The sequence below is a fragment of the Olea europaea genome, chromosome 12, assembly GCF_002742605.1.
Source record: "Olea europaea var. sylvestris chromosome 12, O_europaea_v1, whole genome shotgun sequence".
NCBI classification, from domain to species: domain Eukaryota; kingdom Viridiplantae; phylum Streptophyta; class Magnoliopsida; order Lamiales; family Oleaceae; genus Olea; species Olea europaea.
Genome location: NC_036248.1, coordinates 5,764,533 through 5,781,490, shown reverse-complemented (window position 1 = coordinate 5,781,490; position 16,958 = coordinate 5,764,533). Strand labels below are relative to the sequence as shown.

The 16,958-nt window shown below is 33.6% G+C and overlaps 1 protein-coding gene across 2 annotated transcripts; it reads right to left on the bottom strand.

Moving 5' to 3' along the window:
- LOC111405344 (NAC domain-containing protein 45) lies at positions 1–3,031 on the bottom strand. 2 transcript variants are annotated; one of them, XM_023034172.1, is made up of 3 exons: positions 2,482–3,031; positions 2,049–2,326; positions 1–420 (listed from the first exon to the last, which is right to left on the bottom strand). In XM_023034172.1, exons 1-3 carry the CDS (start codon positions 2,636–2,638, stop codon positions 139–141), a joined length of 717 nt encoding a protein of 238 aa, XP_022889940.1. In that variant the 5' UTR covers positions 2,639–3,031; the 3' UTR covers positions 1–138. The 2 variants fall into 2 exon arrangements, with proteins under 2 accessions (XP_022889940.1, XP_022889939.1); XM_023034171.1 differs by having other exon boundaries at positions 2,046–2,326; positions 2,482–3,030.
- Between the last annotated feature and the right edge of the window lie 13,927 nt (positions 3,032–16,958).

Genomic DNA, 16,958 nt, shown 5'->3' with positions numbered 1-16,958 from the left:
AAATTAAATACAATTACATATAATCAGATTGCACAATGAAAACCAGAAAAATTTAAGAAACGTCTTCAAGTTATCATATGCATCAATTATAAGTTAATTATTATGTTACTAATTAATCATCCCACAAATAATTGTTAATCAGTTTGTAAATCCCATTTGAGACACCTCTTCACCACCAAAAGGTCCATTGGATGAACACCATACATCATCTGTAATGAACTGCATCCACGACTCGTCTTTCTCTTCTTCTTCCATACAAATTGTGGACGAAGATGCCAAGGGAACGTCCGGGGACATTGTTTCGCACTCGGTCGTGACTCCCTGAGGATAGTCGAGCAACGATACGCTACATTGCCCTTGATCTTCTACTTCGGTGCACACACCATTTTTCTTGAAAACTCGACATAATGCATATGAATCCTGCAGTCAAACGATCAAGTTAGTTATTGTTTTTCTATCGACGATCCCCAGTCGAGGCGAGTGGAGTGTGGAGTTCCTAAAGAAGAAAAGTATTGGTCTGAATCTTGTTTTATCGGTCAATAATAGGGGCTGCTGAATTTAGTTTGATACACTTGAGGAAAATGTAAGAGAAAAGGGCCTTAAAAGAAGAAGATAACAAGTTTGGAATAATAACTAAAAAAGGCAAGATCACTCCGATCTCTGTAAAAATTGCTCGAGTACAATTTTTTAACTTCTTTCTGTCTCTCTCCATATCAGCCATAGAAAATCAGCAAGTTCATGTAATTTCTCTCCATGTAATTTGTATTTTAATAAATGAAATCATCACATGAATTCTCTAAAAATAATAAGCAAAAAAGAAAAGCATTAAAGTAATAGATAAATTGCTGACTTGCATAAGGGTTGCAATCCATTGTCTTATTCAGGGAAGTGGAAGAATAAAGTGAAAAGTAACCGACACCTTCTTACAGAAATGAAAGTGAAGTATAGGAAGGGAGGGGTAGGGGTAGGGGAGGGCTGCTTTTATGTCAGCATATATAAATAATGTAACATTGTATATTTTGCAGAATCTAAAGGTGGGAATTCTTATGATTATCAAATTAGTAAACTGATGATTGGGGTGATAAGATTCAGTCATATGGGGAGATAGTACTTTTGTCTCATTCCAGAAAGACAAAGTGAAACCAAAGTTTGTCACTCAAGAGATCTAAGAAATGTGCAAGTAAAGAATATGTCAGTAATTTTCTTACTACTATATCTTTAAAGAATCACATTATAATATAATAATATATCCTGTCTGATTATATTAAGATAAAGGTGGTGGTTTAAGGGTGACAAAAGCAGTGACTTTAGTTTTATTTTCCATGCATGCCATGCAATTCACGTAACATATTCTCCTCTCCAACTTTATAATATTGTTGGAAAAAGAAGGATTTCAATTCCCATGTTAATCTAGACATGGATATACATGATCTTAGAGGATTGAGTTAGTCGACTCCAAATCCATACAATATATATATAGAAAATGAGTTCATTATATATAGAAAAATAAGGGTTCGTAAAGAAATTTTCCCTCAATTATCGACTAGGCACATGTTAAAGAGTAGTTATCTTGCTGTCTATCCATCTTTTAAGTGAAAAAGAGAAGATCAAAATAGAGGGGTAAAAGCTTTTCTATCAATTTAAGGCCTGAAATTTGTGCTTTACAAATGAAAACGTGACATCTGTATCAACAGAACTAAAGAGTGGACTAGCTACATGTTTCGAGGAAAAATGGTCAGGATCCTAAAATGAAAAATTAAAATTAAAAGGAAGTATTTATCAAAAGAAAAATAAAGGGAGCAGACACTGATATACAAGAATTACTCTGTGTGTGCGCATGCGTGCGTGTGTGTCTGTGATCATCAAATCAAGTTCACAAGATCAGTTTAGCAATATTATGAGGGCAGCCATGAAAAATGCAATAACAAACAAACATAACTTTGAAGAATTGAATCGAGGGAGGATGATCTAGACCATCACGAAGGTAAGTGTAGTTAAAAATTATACGTCATGTGATTGTGATTAATTGGTATAACCATACAAGCTACCTGAATCCCAGAAGTCTCCTCGAACTCTTTATCATCAAGACGATACTCATGCATCACCCAATCGGTCCTAATTCCTTGAGGAGCTCGACCTCGATAGTATACCAATGTTTTTTTCATTCCAATGGATCGATTTTGGCTACTCACCCTCCGATCTTTCCCGGTGGACTTCCAATATCCTGCTCTTGTTGCTCTATTTGTTCGGAATCCATTTGGGTACTTCCTGTCCCTTGGTCCAAAAAAATACCACTCTGGATCTCTGCTCGGGAAAAATGATTTCTCTGCAGTAGCAATGTTATAAGACTCGGAAATAAAATAACAATATTCAAGTTTCAAAATCATGTGATGAAAAACTAAGAAATTGACAGTATTATGTTATAGAAATACTGTCTAATCATTTCCAAACACAAAGATATAGAGAAGAGTGAGGAATAACCTGCTAATTCCCATGGCTCACATTTGTAAAGATCAACTTCTGGAATGATATCGAGTTCAATCTCGAGGCCGTGAATTTTCCTTTTGAGATAATAATTGACAAGCTCTTCATCAGTCGGATGGAACCTGAAACCTGGAGGCAATCCGACTGGGGCCATATCTTTTTCCCTGCTACGTACACCCGACCAGATCACTCACAATTAAACTTAACCTTCTTCTTCTTAGTCTTCGTCTTCGTCTTAGTCTTAGTCTTCTCCTTCTATATATATAGTACTAGTACTATCACTTCATGTATATGTATAAAAAGGATTCAAAGCTCCTTGTCTTTGAGTCAGTTTTCACTTTTTTTCTCTTTTAAAGATTCTGAGAAACGTTTCTTGGAAGCCCTGATTGTCTAACACTTATTTTCTCCACAAGCTAGCTGTTTGCTAAATTATAGTATAGAAATGGAGTGGCCATTGTTCTCCCTCGTGAAATAGCGGCTTAAAGCGAAGATAACATGAGATTTCCAGGTTGGTAATTGTGTAGAATGATGGAACTTTAGATTTGAATTATTGTGACTTTCTTATTTACCTTTGATGATGGGACACGGTCGGGTCCTCGTGGGGTATATATGGGGAAGTGGGGGTAGTAATCTATTGGGACTGCTCCACCAAGATAAAAACTAAGGATGTTGCTAATGTTAAAAGTTCTAGAGTAATTTGTAATCTTAATCTAGTCCAAATCCAAATTCGAAACTTCAACAACAAAAGAAGATTCAAAGAGTTCAAATCAAAATTGAACACTTCAACCAACAATGGCTTTATTCATTGAATGGTCAAAGGATAAAATTTTCAATTCAAGTTGTATACTCAACTTATGCAAGCTGGAAATTAACATAGACAGCAATCAATATATATTCTGATGTTATGCAATCTGGAAATTACATCAGTCAGCAGCCATTTGACACTTATGTGATGTTCAAACACAGCTGCAAATGCTTATGTTCCAGCTGTAAATGATGAAGAAAAATAGCTTTTACCTAGTTGTAATTGTAGAGAATTAGTAAAACTAGTTTACTCAATATTTTCTATAAATAGGGAGATATCCATCTAGTGTGATGTATGTAGAAAAAGTGAGAAAAACCTCTCAAAAAAATTGAGAAAGAGTGTGCTGTAACAACTCCTTTGTAATTCCTCAAATTTCATAAGAAAAATTTCATATTTCTCTTATTTATTTCCTTGTACGCCCAACAAATTTTGGTATCAGAGCTTAGGCAAAACATATAAACCAAATCCTACCAAAAGTTGAAACAAAATCAACCCCAAAAATCACCATAGCAGCAGCAGATTTTTAACAGAAACTGGGCAGCTATGGCAACAAATTCAGCAGCCTCCTTGTTCACTTATTCACCAAGTCAAGTACCAATCTTTGAAGGTGAGCATTATGAATATTGGAGTAGTCAAATGCAAACTTTCTTCATCTCTTTAGTTTTAAGGGATGTCATTGAAGAAGATGAGGTGATAGAAGATTCGAATGAAGGAGATGAAGAAGATCCATAGTTACAAAAGGAATATAAAAAGAAAGATGAAATGGGGTTGCGATATATTCAACAAGGAGTTGCCAAGTCAAGTACCAATCTTTGAAGGTGAGCATTATGAATATTGGAGTAGTCAAATGCAAACTTTCTTCATCTCTTTAGTTTTATGGGATGTCATTGAAGAAGATGAGGTGATAGAAGATTCGAATGAAGGAGATGAAGAAGATCCATAGTTACAAAAGGAATATAAAAAGAAAGATGAAATGGGGTTGCGATATATTCAACAAGGAGTTAGAAAGTCAATTTTTCCTTGTATATTTGGTGCTAAAAATGCCAAAGATGCATGAAAAATTTTAAATCAAGATTTTCAAGGTTCAGAAAAAACTATCGCCTTGAAACTTCAATCTTTATGGAAAGATTTTGACAATCTCAAAATGGAAGAAAGGGAGTCGGTTCGTGATTTCTCTTCACGAGTTTCAAAGATTGTAAACCAAATTAAAAGTTGCAGAGATACAATTAAAGACAAAAGAGTTGTTGAAAAAGTGCTTCGATGTCTCCCTTCAAAATTCGATCATGTAGCCACCGCAATTGAAGAATCAAAGGATTTGTCTAAGATGACCATGTACGAGTTAACTGGATCACTTCTTGCACATGAGCAAAGAATCAATCATTCGGCTAGTCAACCAACCGAACAAGCTTTCCAATCAAAGCAAGCATTAAAAATAAGTTCAAGAAATCATGGAGGTTCAAACAACAAAAAAGGAAAGTTTAGCTAGTGGAGTCAAAATGAAAAGCAAAGCAATTGGAAAGCCAAGGCACCACAACAATTCAGTAAAACTCAATCTTACATTATTTGCAAAAAGAACAATCATGAATCAAAAGATTTCTATTTTAAATGCAAAAGATGCTAAGTTCCTAATCATTCTCAAAAGGATTGTTGATTTTAAAATAAGGAGAAAAATGAAGATGGGGCAAAATTTTTAAAAGAGAGTAAAGATGAAATTCTATTTTATTCTCATCAAAATGGTGACTTTGAATCCAAGAATCAATGGCATTTGGATAGTGGTGCTAGCAATCACATGATAGGAAATAAAGATATCTTTGTAGATATCAATCCAAATATCACCTCACAAATTATTCTTGGAGATGGAACACAAAGACGCGCAGAAGGAAAATGCATCATTGCAGTCCAAACTAAGGGAGGTAACAGAGAACTTATTACTGATGTTCTTATGTGTCAAATCTTTCATATACTCTCTTAAGTATTTAACAACTCTTGCAAAAGAATTTTTCAGTTCACTTTGATGATGAGAGATGCAAGATCTTTGATAAAAAGAAAAATGTCATAATGGCAAATGTTGAAATGAAAAACAAAACTTTTTCTCTCATGTTACCACTAGACAACAATTGTGCACTTAAAGTTGAAAATGCATATTTGTCACATCTATGGCATTTTCGATATGGTCATTTAAACGACAGAGGACTTCAATTGCATAAGGATAAAAATATGGTGATTGGGCTTCCTAAAATTCAAATGATAGACAAAGTGTGTGAAGGCTGTGTATATGGGAAAATGCATAAGCTTTCATTTCCTAAAACTTCATGGCGAGCAAAAATACCATTGGAGCTTGTCCATTCAGATATTTGCGAACCAATGCAAACTCTCACTCCTGGAAACAAGAGATATTTCATTCTCTTTGTTGATGATTACACAAGGATGATGTGGATTTTCTTTCTCAATAAAAAATCTGAGGCATTCTCTACTCTTCTCCAGTTTAAAGCACTTGCAGAAAGACAAAATGGATTTCTAATAAAGATGTTGAGGACCGATCGTGGAGGAGAATTTTTCTACAATCCCTTCATTGAAATTGCAAAGATAATGGCATTCAAAGGCAGCTGACAGTTAACAGAACTCCACAACAAAATGGAGTAGCTGAGAGAAAGAATCGCACCATTGTTGAAATGGCAAGAAGCATGCTAAAAGGCAAAGGAACTCCAAATCTTTATTGGGCAGAAGCTGTAAATATGGCAGTATATATTCTCAATCGATCTCCTACAAAAGCTATTAGAAATAAAACTCTTTTCGAGGCATGGCACAAAAAGAAGCCAAAGATAGATCACTTAAAAATTTTTGGTAGCATTGCCTATGCCTTCATTCCATCACAAAATAGAGAAAATTTTGATGAGAAATGACAAAAACTTCTACTCATTGGGTATAGTGACGAGTCTAAAGGATGTCGTTTACTAAACCCAGAGACAAATAAAATAACAGTTTCCCAAGATGTTGTGTTCGATAACAATACAACTTACGATTGGAAGGGAAAGCAAGTCATAGATTCCAGTCCCTATCAATTTGATGATCCATTGATGTCAATTTCCAACACTGAACAACATACAGCTCCAAATATTCCAACAATTGAAAAAGAATCAGAAAACCCCCCAAGAAAAACACGTTCACTAAGAGAAATATATGAATCACAGGAACTTGGATTATTCTCTTGTGAACCTCAATCATATGAAGAAGTTTCAAAAGACAAAAGTTGGACAATAGCAATGAATGAAGAAATATCCGCCATTGAGAAAAATAAAACTTGGGAACTCATTGAGCTACCAGAAAGAAAGAGGACCATTGGTTTGAAATGGGTCTATAAAATCAAATACAATGAAAACGGGTCAATTCAAAAATATAAAGCTCGGCTCGTGGCCAAAGGATATTCTCAACAACTAGGAGTCGACTTCACAGAGACATTTGCTCCAGTTGCAAGAATGGAGATAATACGTATACTTTTGGCATTGGCAGCTCAATTGGAGTTAAAAGTTTTTCAGCTCAATGTAAAATCAGCATTCTTAAAGGCGAAATTCAAGAAGAAGTGTATGTTGAACAACCTGAAGGATTCAAAATCAAAGGCAAAGAAGGCAAAGCTTATCGTCTTTAAAAAGTATTATATGGGTTAAAGCAAGCACCCTGAGTATGGAATAGCAAAATCAATAGCTATTTTATTCAAAATGGCTTCAATCAAAGCACAAGTGAATCATCCCTCTACGTGAGAAACGTAGAAAAATATTTTCTTATTGTATGCATCTACGTGGGTGATCTTATCTACTTTGGAACAAATGAACATATGGTGGATGAATTCAAAAAGAAAATGATGAAAGATTTTGAAACGTCAGACTTAGGACTCATGAGATATTTTCTTGGGATTCAAGTAAAGCAAAGGCCAGGAAGAATTTTTCTTTCTCAAGAAAAGTATATTGATGATCTTCTCAAAAAATTCAAAATGAGTGAGTGCATGCCAATATCTACTCCGATGGCCTTAAATGAAAAATTGCAAGTTTATGATGATGCAGAAAAAGTTGATGCCACACTCTACAGGAAATTGATTGGTTCATTGATTTATCTTAATACAAGGCCAGATATTACATATTCAGTCAGTTTGTTATCCAGATTTATGAATGAACCAAGTAAACTACATTTTGCAGCAGCAAAAAGAATTTTGAGATTCCTTAAAGGAACCAAGAATCATGGCTTAGAGTTTAAAAATGAAAATAATTGCAAACTTGTTAGTTATATAGATAGTGACTGGGCTAGATCAGTTGATGATAAGAAGAGCACTTCTGGATACATCTTTTTCCTTGGATCAAATGTGATTTCCTGGAGCTCAAAAAGGCAAAAATCCATTGGTTTATCATCAGTCGAAGCAGAGTACATCGCAACTACAGATTCAACTTGCGAAACTATTTGGCTTAGAAATTTTTTGAAAGATTTGAAATTTGAGAAGGAAGGACCAACAACAATTTATTGCGACAATATGTCAACAATTGCGATGACAAAAACTCCAGTTTTTCATGCCAAGTCAAAGCATATTGAACTTCGTCATCACTTTATAAGAGATTTGGTAAATCAAGAAAAAATTTGCATGGAGTTCATAAATACCAACGATCAACCAGCCGATATGATGACAAAGCCAATGACGATTGATAAGTTTGAGAAATTCAAGAAGCATTTGAAGATTACAAATTAAGAGAGGGTGTTAAAAGTTCTAGAGTAATTTGTATTCTTCATCTAGTCCAAATCCAAATTGGAAACTTCAACAACAAAAGAAGATTCAAAGAGTTCAAATCAAAATTGAGCACTCCAACCAACAATGGCTTAATTCATTGAATGGTCAAAGGATAAGATTTTCAATTCAAGTTGTATACTCAACTTATGCAAGCTGGAAATTAACATAGACAGCAATCAATATATATTCTGATGTTATGCAATCTGGAAATTACATTAGGCAGCAGCCATTTGACACTTATGATGTTCAAACACAGCTGCAAATACTTGTGTTTCAGCTGTAAATGATGAAAAAAAAACAGCTTTTACCTAATTGTAATTGTAGAGATTAGTAAGACAAGTTTATTCAATATTTTCTATAAATAGGGAGGTATCCATGTATGTAGAAGAAGTGAGAAAAATTCTCAAAAAAAAATTGAGAAGGAGTGTGTTGTAGCAACTCCTTTGTAATTCCTCAAATTTCATAAGAAAATTTTCATATTTCTCTTATTTATTTCCTTCTACACCCAACAGCTAATATTGGTCGAACTATTCAAGACGACCAACATAAATCACGTGTGTCAAGAGAGACTCATTCATCACCTTGATCAAATATGTAACATTGTGAGCGATCGAGTATTGAGCCTTTTTTTTTCACCTTGGAGTGATCACGGGGGCAGTGTGGAAAATTGAAATTGAGATCAATTAGTCGGAGCAAGTTATCCATGTCATTCTTAAGCTTACGAGTGCGTAATTACAAAAAAAATAAAAAATAAAAACTCCACGTCTAGTCACAACTAAATAGTGTTAAGACTTGGGGTTTCATTTTAAAATGTCAACCTTATTAAGAGAAGTAGTCCAAACCTTTTATAAGTTGGTCCATATTTTCATTTTTATTCGATGTAGGATTTTATCTCATAGCATGCAAAAACTTGATAGGTATTAAATGGCACGCCGCAAGTGCACGGGTCGCGATCAAGTAGTATAATGAACCTTTTAAGTCCCAGTCGATCCCTCAGAGAGTGTTGTTTTCAATTACGAGTGTGTTTGTTTAAAATTAACGAAAAAGATACACACATTTAAAAGTTCGATTTTAAAAACTATAAAAAGGCGAAAACTCGATTTTGATTTAAAATACTTAAATAATACTTAAAAAGTGGAAAAGTTTGATTTTAAAAGATGTTGGAATTTATGATTTTGCTTAACCCTTTTCAAGCCAATTATGCGTCGATGCAAATTACCAAAATATGTGGTTAGACCCGATTTTTCAAAATTAGTTAATAACCTCTGTCGAGCGATATTAACCCTAATTGCTTGGCATTAACATATTTCTATGTCGTTCTAAACCAAACAACTGCATTCAATTTTTGTGAAAATAACTCAACTGGTCACATAGGGTAGGTATACATGTCTGGATACCTAAACGCGTATAGTCGAAACGATACAAACCTATGGTATTAATTATTTCGGTCCATTATGTGCAACTATTTTTCAATAATTACGCAACTACCTAACCACAACATCTATTGACGTCAAATAAATGTAGTAATTTTAAACATGATAATTAATACACCAATATTTTGATAACAAATGCATATCTAACAACATATAACACGATATTAATGAAAATAGGTTAAGCTAATACATAAATTTCAACATAAACTTGTTTAGTTCATCATTCTAACAAAATAACAAAGAGATTCTCATAAACATATCATTTCAAACATGGAGAACTAAATGAAAGGAATACAAAAGTTGAGATAAAACCCTTTTAAATATGAATTGTAATTCTTTCAATGTATTCTTCAAGCTTTCCTTAATGATCTCCTTGCTATATCCACTTGATTCCTAAAATAAAACTAAAATTAACAAAAGAAAATAAAACTAAAAGAAGAAAAATCAAGAAAAAGAGAGAGAGAGAGACCAAAAGAGATAGAGAGAAAAGTGAAAGAGTTGGGGAATTTTTTTTACCTACCAAGTTATATTAGTATATATATGAAATATGTATAAAATATAATATATAAAAAAAGGGATATTATTAGACACATAAATATCCTAAAAATATCTAGCATAAAATAAGGATAAAATATAATATATAAAAAAAAGATATTATTAGACACAACATAAATATTCTAAAAATATCTAGAATAAAATAAGGATAAAATAATAAAAATGTTGACCAAAAAATCTCGAAATTGCTGATCAGGTCCTTCAACTTTCATTTAGTGCAATTTGGTCCTCAAAATTTGACTTTTATTACATTTAGGCCCTTCCATAATTGCACTTCAAGTCCTTTTCCTTCTCTTTTCGCTCGTTATACTTCTTTCCGGGGTTTTAGCCTACAAAAGTAACAATTACACAATTATAAATAGAAATCTACTCAATTTTATCAATAATAAAGTCCCAAAAAGTGCTAAATAAGTGTGTAAAAACACACTTATCACCCGCACAAGAAAGTGGTTCATTTGAACGGATCAATCTTGAAATTCGTATACTCATTTTTTAATCTTAATCGAATCGAATTGCTCATTAGAGTTTAATGGACTCTGATTCCATATTAAGATTTGCGGTTCCATCTTAAAAGATCAACCTTGTTAAGAGAAGTTGTCCAAACCCTTTATAAATTGATTTATATTTTCATCTTTATTTGATATGAGATTTTGTCGCATAACAAATAGGAAAATGGCGGGTATTTGAACAATCAGGTGCCTTGCTTCAACATGAGTTAAGTAGCCGTTGGAGCTAACAGAGTTTCTGATGACACTATAATAATCATTACTAACCTCAGAAGATTGGCAAAGAATGGGTGCTCCAACCCCTGGGCCGTGCCGGAAGTTTTTGAGCCACTATCACTAGCGCCCTTTACCCAAGCTTCTATTGCACCTTTAGAAAGGAAATAGGCATTTAGGACAATTTTTCGTGCCGGCAAATTCAGTCTCAAAAGCCGCCCAATTATTGTATTGAGACTAATGACTCGAAGGTAAGAATAATGACATGGAAAAGAAGTTTTCAATGGCTATGTTTGAGAATTTATAATATCAATATCTGTTATCATATCTATGTCTGTTCCAAAAGGTATTTCATATTTTGAGATACTTTTCATTCTTTTTGCCAATTTATCTATTATATCTTGTATATCTTTTATGATTATTGACCTTACAATTCCTTTAGCGAAATTTTCTAATAAGTTTTCTTTAAAACATTTTAATATTTCTTGTGATGCATATAATTGTTCTTGATATCCTATCTTATCAATTTCTTTTTCAAATTTAATTTCTTTTTTATTTTTAACAACCTTTTTTATATTATATGGTCCTCTCTTATATTTGGGCTTTTCCATTTTATAATTATTCATTAATAATTTTTACAAATTTTTAGAAAAATTATTTGTTAGATTTTTTAAGGACTAAAAAAGAAACTTCTTATTATATAAAGGGTTGGTTGTTAAATTTTTCTAAGGATATTTTGGGTAGTTTCAAATTTCTAAAAAAGTCAAAGGTCATTTTGGAAAAGGTTATATACTATTTGGGCCATTTTCATGTATATTCCTAAATATCATCATTTACTGTTCCTTTTAATTTTAATTATTTTTGAATTTTGAATTTTATTTTTTATATATGATTTAAATTTAAAAATACATGAAAATAAAAAGATATTGAGCAAACACTATGAACTTAAAAAGTGCGGCCATATTTTCCGTCCCCGCCCGATTTGAGTCAAAGTAAATTTGGATGAGAGCGTGATATTTTGTCATCGCTCACAACCAGACATGGGGCACAACCGTGTGACAGCAAGGCAAGGGACCATCTTTTATTTGTTTTAGTTATTTCTTGTACTTTAATTAGTTAGGGGCATTTATGTTTTTGCAGAGCTAATTGTACCAATGGTCACTGAACTTATATTCTGTTTTCGATAGCTCACTAGTGTTTAAAATATCGAGTTTTCATCATTTTTCTCAAGTTATTGGAGATGTTTCGTAAGGGCTTAATCAATGATTATATGATAGGCAAGGTAGCTCATGAACTGCTCGTAACTATTAAACTTAACAAAACGTTGGACGTTACTAACTACATTAACGTTTGTTCCAATTCTTTAACAGAATTAGTGACATGGCTAATTGAATATATATGTAACGTCCCGTCACGCCGTTAACAAATTGTTACGTCTTCATTGCTTATCAAACTTCGAAAAATATCTTCAATTGCTACCAAATTTTGAAAAAAAAAGTTTTCGATTGTTCACTAAACATTGAAAAACGTCTTATATTACTCAACGAATTCTGGCCACTAAACTTTTAAAAATGACACCAATCTATTGCTTATTAAAAAAATATGAAGTGCAACCGCATGTGTCACGGAAAGTAATAAAGCGGACAAACAAATTCGAATTGTCCATTCTACAAAAAATGATTACTTAATTACACAATAGTTAAATTTAATTTTAATATTTTTGTAGAATTTTAAGCAATTTTCATCATTTGAAAAAATTCAAACTTATTGTATATTTCGTTGTTAAAACAAAATTAATATTTGAACTTTGCAGCGAAACACAATAAATTTAATTAAAATTTAGATTTTTGTAATGAAACACGATTCATTTCTCGGAGGGACCAAAATTGAATGAAAATTATTTAATTAAATTTATTGCGTGTTTGGTTGCAAAATCTAAATATTAATATAATTTTAACAACGAAACATACAACAATTTGAATATTTCAAATTATGAAAATAGCTTACAATTCTACAAAAAATGTTAAAATTAAATTTAACTATTGTGTAATTAGTAATCATTTCTTGTGGAATCGACAATTTGAACTCGTTTATCCACTTTATTACTTTTACTCGATCCGTGCGATTGCGCTACATTTTTTTACGAACAATAATTTGATGTCATTTTTAAGTTTAGTGGCAAAAATTCGACCGCCTCAAAGTTCAGTGAGCAATCGAATACATTTTTCAAAGTTTAGTTAGCAATTAAAGACGTTTTTCAAAAAGTTTGGTGAGCAATTGAAGATGTTATAATTTGTTAATGACGTGAAAAAGAGCCACATATATAACCCGTTAGTCACGTCGCTAATTCAGTTAAAGAATTATAATGGATATTGACATAGTAAGTACCGTCCAACGTTTTGATAAATTTAATGATCAAAATTCAACATCTTAAATTACAGTGAGAAATTAAAGACATTGACATAAGTTCAATGACCATTGAACAATTAACTCATTTTTGCAAGATTTAATTTTTCCCCCTTCTTCCTCTTACTGTTTGATCTTCATTGTGATTTGTCTGCATGTTGAGTTGCTTTTCGGACATTTATATACTCATCAAATTCTATCAAGTTTTTAGTATTTCTTCTAAGAATGAAAGAATCTGTAAATTTAAATTTCTCAGAATTTACAATTTTCTAGAGTGTCTTTTATGTTTTTGGGTTTTTTCGCCTAAAGGGGTAGTGTATAAAAATAATAGAAAATTTGAAAAATAAAATAATTTCTTTATTTCTAATTATATAAATAAGTTTTGTATAATAAAAATTCCTTGATTCACCCAAAAAGTTTGAATCTTTAATTCTTGAATCAAAATCTCGAATTGGAAATATTATATAAAAAATAAGCACTTAGTTTGGTATAATTCATGCGATTTGTCTAATTCAACATCAATCTTAATCGGACGCACTCATGGATTATAAGTATGTCTTAATCTATTTTCAAGACACGACTTTTCAACAGTCAAGCGCTAAATTAGTTTATTTAAAATAAATATCACGCCATCTACTCTATCCTTATCATGCCAGTCTTAGCCCCCGTTTATTTTTCATTCTTTCCTCATTAAAATAAAAAATATGATTGTTATACATTATATCAAGCCACCAATTTGAATTTTTATCTCTTGTGTGGAGTCTGTAACGACTATATTTTCATTTTCATTCTTCAAAAAATTGGAAATTGTTGTAAAAAGGAAAGTTCATTGGGGTTTATTGGTGAATGACAATTATACCCTTGTAGCCCTAGAAATTATTAACGTTGTACCCCTAATTCTGCCATATGAATAGAAGGTTTTGGTTCTTAATAAAACACACACGTTTATTGACTTCTCCCTATTTTCTTATTTTTTCTCTCTTTTCACAACACGTTATCAGCACGATAGCTTAATTTTTCAAAATTTAGTAAATGTAGTAAATTTTTTTATAAGTATAAATATTTATCATATGTACCAAAATTAATTTGGTGTCATGTGAATTCTTTCGATATACGTGTACATCATAACAAGGTTGTTCATTCTCCTTTACTTTTCATTGGTATACATATTAATTTTAATTCACGTTTGTATGTGTAATATGTACGCATATTAGTTCATGTCTTTTGATTCATACTCAATCATTTTTTTCATGTATTATTCAGTATTAATACTGTCTTTTGAATCTGTCAGATATTAGTTCTACATTTAATTTCTATATATGTGAAATTCACGTGCATGTTTCGTATCTTTTGCATATTGGTAAAAAAAAAAAAAAAAGCCAATAAAAGATGTAGCCAGTTTTGTTAACTTCTATGTATGGAGATTTTTTTTCCTAATGCATGTTTGGTAATTAATTTTTCTATATAAATTCATATCATGTCTATATGGTAAGATATAATGTTTGAAATTTATATATATATAAATGTTTGTTCGATTTTCATGTACTTCATATAAATTAAAAATAATGAAACTTTACAAATACGGATTAATAGTTGAGAATATTATTTGTAGATCTATCTACTACAAATATTTTATTGTTGCTCCTGAAATAGCACAATATTAACATATTAGTTATGAAGAATATTTTGTTATTCCTAAATAATCCAAAATTCATGGTTATTAAATTTCATATGGTGGTAGTTGTTGACCTCCAAAAATGGCTCCAACAGGCACCCTAGCTTCGTCCCCTCGAAACCTGCGTATGTAGCACCCCGTCAAGAGGCAAAGGCGGCCGGACGAGAAAAAGGTCCGGCGACCGTTTGCACTCCGACGGTCAAGTCAACGGTCGAATGAGAAATAGATATATAGAGTGCAAATAGTAGAGAGATGGGGGATTTGGCTAGAGTATTTAGAACTTACCTTAACTTGTGAATTGAATCCATATATATAGAGAAATGATGTGAAATGGGCTAAGGCGGGTTAATGGGCCTAAGTTCGAGCCCAGTATGAGGTGAGCAAAGTGATAGGCACTTCGGCTGGGCTTTTTATGGCCTCGGTGGCACCTCGGCTAGGCTTCTTAGAGCCTCGGATTTGAGGCCCAACACTAATGGGCCTGGCTCGGGTCCAATAAGGTGGCCCAATATGGAGTGATAATTCATAGGCGTAACAGTAGTCCCCCAAGTCCGAGTCGTGTTATTTATATGCGGGTCGGACTTGAAATCTAAACTCTCAAGTAGGCGAGGTCTTACAGATTGCCTCAGAAAATGTGTCAGAATAAGCGAGGACTTACGAATTGCCTCGAAAGATATACTGCGTATACTTTTTCAAAATTTCGACAGCATCTCCTCTATAATATGGACTAAACCAATCCTGTAATACAATACAATATATCCACAGCACATATACCAAATAAATTTAGGGTCCATTTACCCCTTTAAATGCTCATAAGGTGTAACATATCGCATTTCTCCAAGATATGTGCAGAGGGTCTATCATGCATTATAATAAATCATATGCTCGCACAGCTCAATGTATCAGTAGTGCTATAGTGAAGCAAGTAACATGATGTCGACAATAAAATGAAAATGATGATAACACGACATACGTACTGGTTGTGATGAAAATAATGTATGACATGCTAGCAGTGATATGACATTCATGCTTGGAAACAGTAATGTGATGCGTATGCTAGCAGTGATATGCAGTCCCCCAAGTCCGAGTCGTATTATTTATATGCGGGTCGGACTTGAAATGTAAGCTACTGCGATAAAGTTGATATAGAGCCGATGCTCTGAATGCAAGTAGCATAGGCGGCAGAGGCGATGCTCTGGACACAGTAGCAAAGGCGATAGGGGCGATGCTCTGGATGCAAAGTCAATGCTCTGATTGTAGTAGCAGAGGTGACGCTCTGGATATAGTAGCAGAGACGATGCTTTAGACATCGTAGCAGTGGCGATGCTCTGGATGTAGTAGCAGAGGCGATGCTCTGGACTGAATATGATTAGCTGTACTGATACTAAAGCATGCTGATGTATGTTAGCCGTTGACTTTTTCAGATGAGCTGAGTGTATGGTTGCTGTTGCGGTTGTAGGTTCAACTGTCTCTACCGAAGCGCTGACTCATAGGACGACGCATGGGAGATGCTGAAGCTTGTGAAATTGAAGGTCGGGACACATCTTCAATTGAGGCGCTGAAGCTTCAATGCTACTTGAGGAAGGAGCTCATCTACCACCGGTGTACTGACCCACAGGGGACGGTGCGTTGGGAGACGGCTAAAGTTTTGTAAAGCTCAGGAGGAAACACAGCCACCGAGGCGATAACCCACAGGGGACTCCGCGTCAGGTGTGTCTAACCTATGTAAAGCTGAGTAAGGAGCTCATCTGCGACCGATGCGGGAGATGGCTAAAGCTTTGTAAAGTTTAGGAGGGAATGCAGCCACTGAAGCGATGACCCATAGGGGACTCCGCGTTAGATGCGGCTAAACTCTGTAAAGCTGAGTAAGGAGCTCATCTGCGATCGATGTGAATAAGTCTTGAACTATTAGAGGCTTAGTGACTGGCCTCGGAATGACGAGGACTGAGAGTCAGGCTCGACAATAGTGAGAAGTGAGGAAGACATCTTGCGGAGACTTAAATAAACATCTGACAATATGTCGAACTGTCAGAGTCTTATAAGCCGGCCTCGGATAGATGAGGACTTAGAGCTAAGCTTGAGGATAGTGAGGCGCGAAGAAAAGACGTCTCGC

What these genes read in the sequence shown, in the direction of transcription:
- LOC111405344 (XM_023034171.1), bottom strand. Translation starts at nt 2,638, where the DNA reads ATGGCCCCAGTCGGATTGCCTCCAGGTTTCAGGTTCCATCCGACTGAT. An exon ending in TGAGCCATGGGAATTAGCAG is followed by an intron (nt 2,327 to 2,481) that starts GTTATTCCTCAC and finishes TTGCTACTGCAG; the next exon opens with AGAAATCATTTTTCCCGAGC. An exon ending in AGACTTCTGGGATTCAGGTA is followed by an intron (nt 421 to 2,045) that starts GCTTGTATGGTT and finishes GTTTGACTGCAG; the next exon opens with GATTCATATGCATTATGTCG.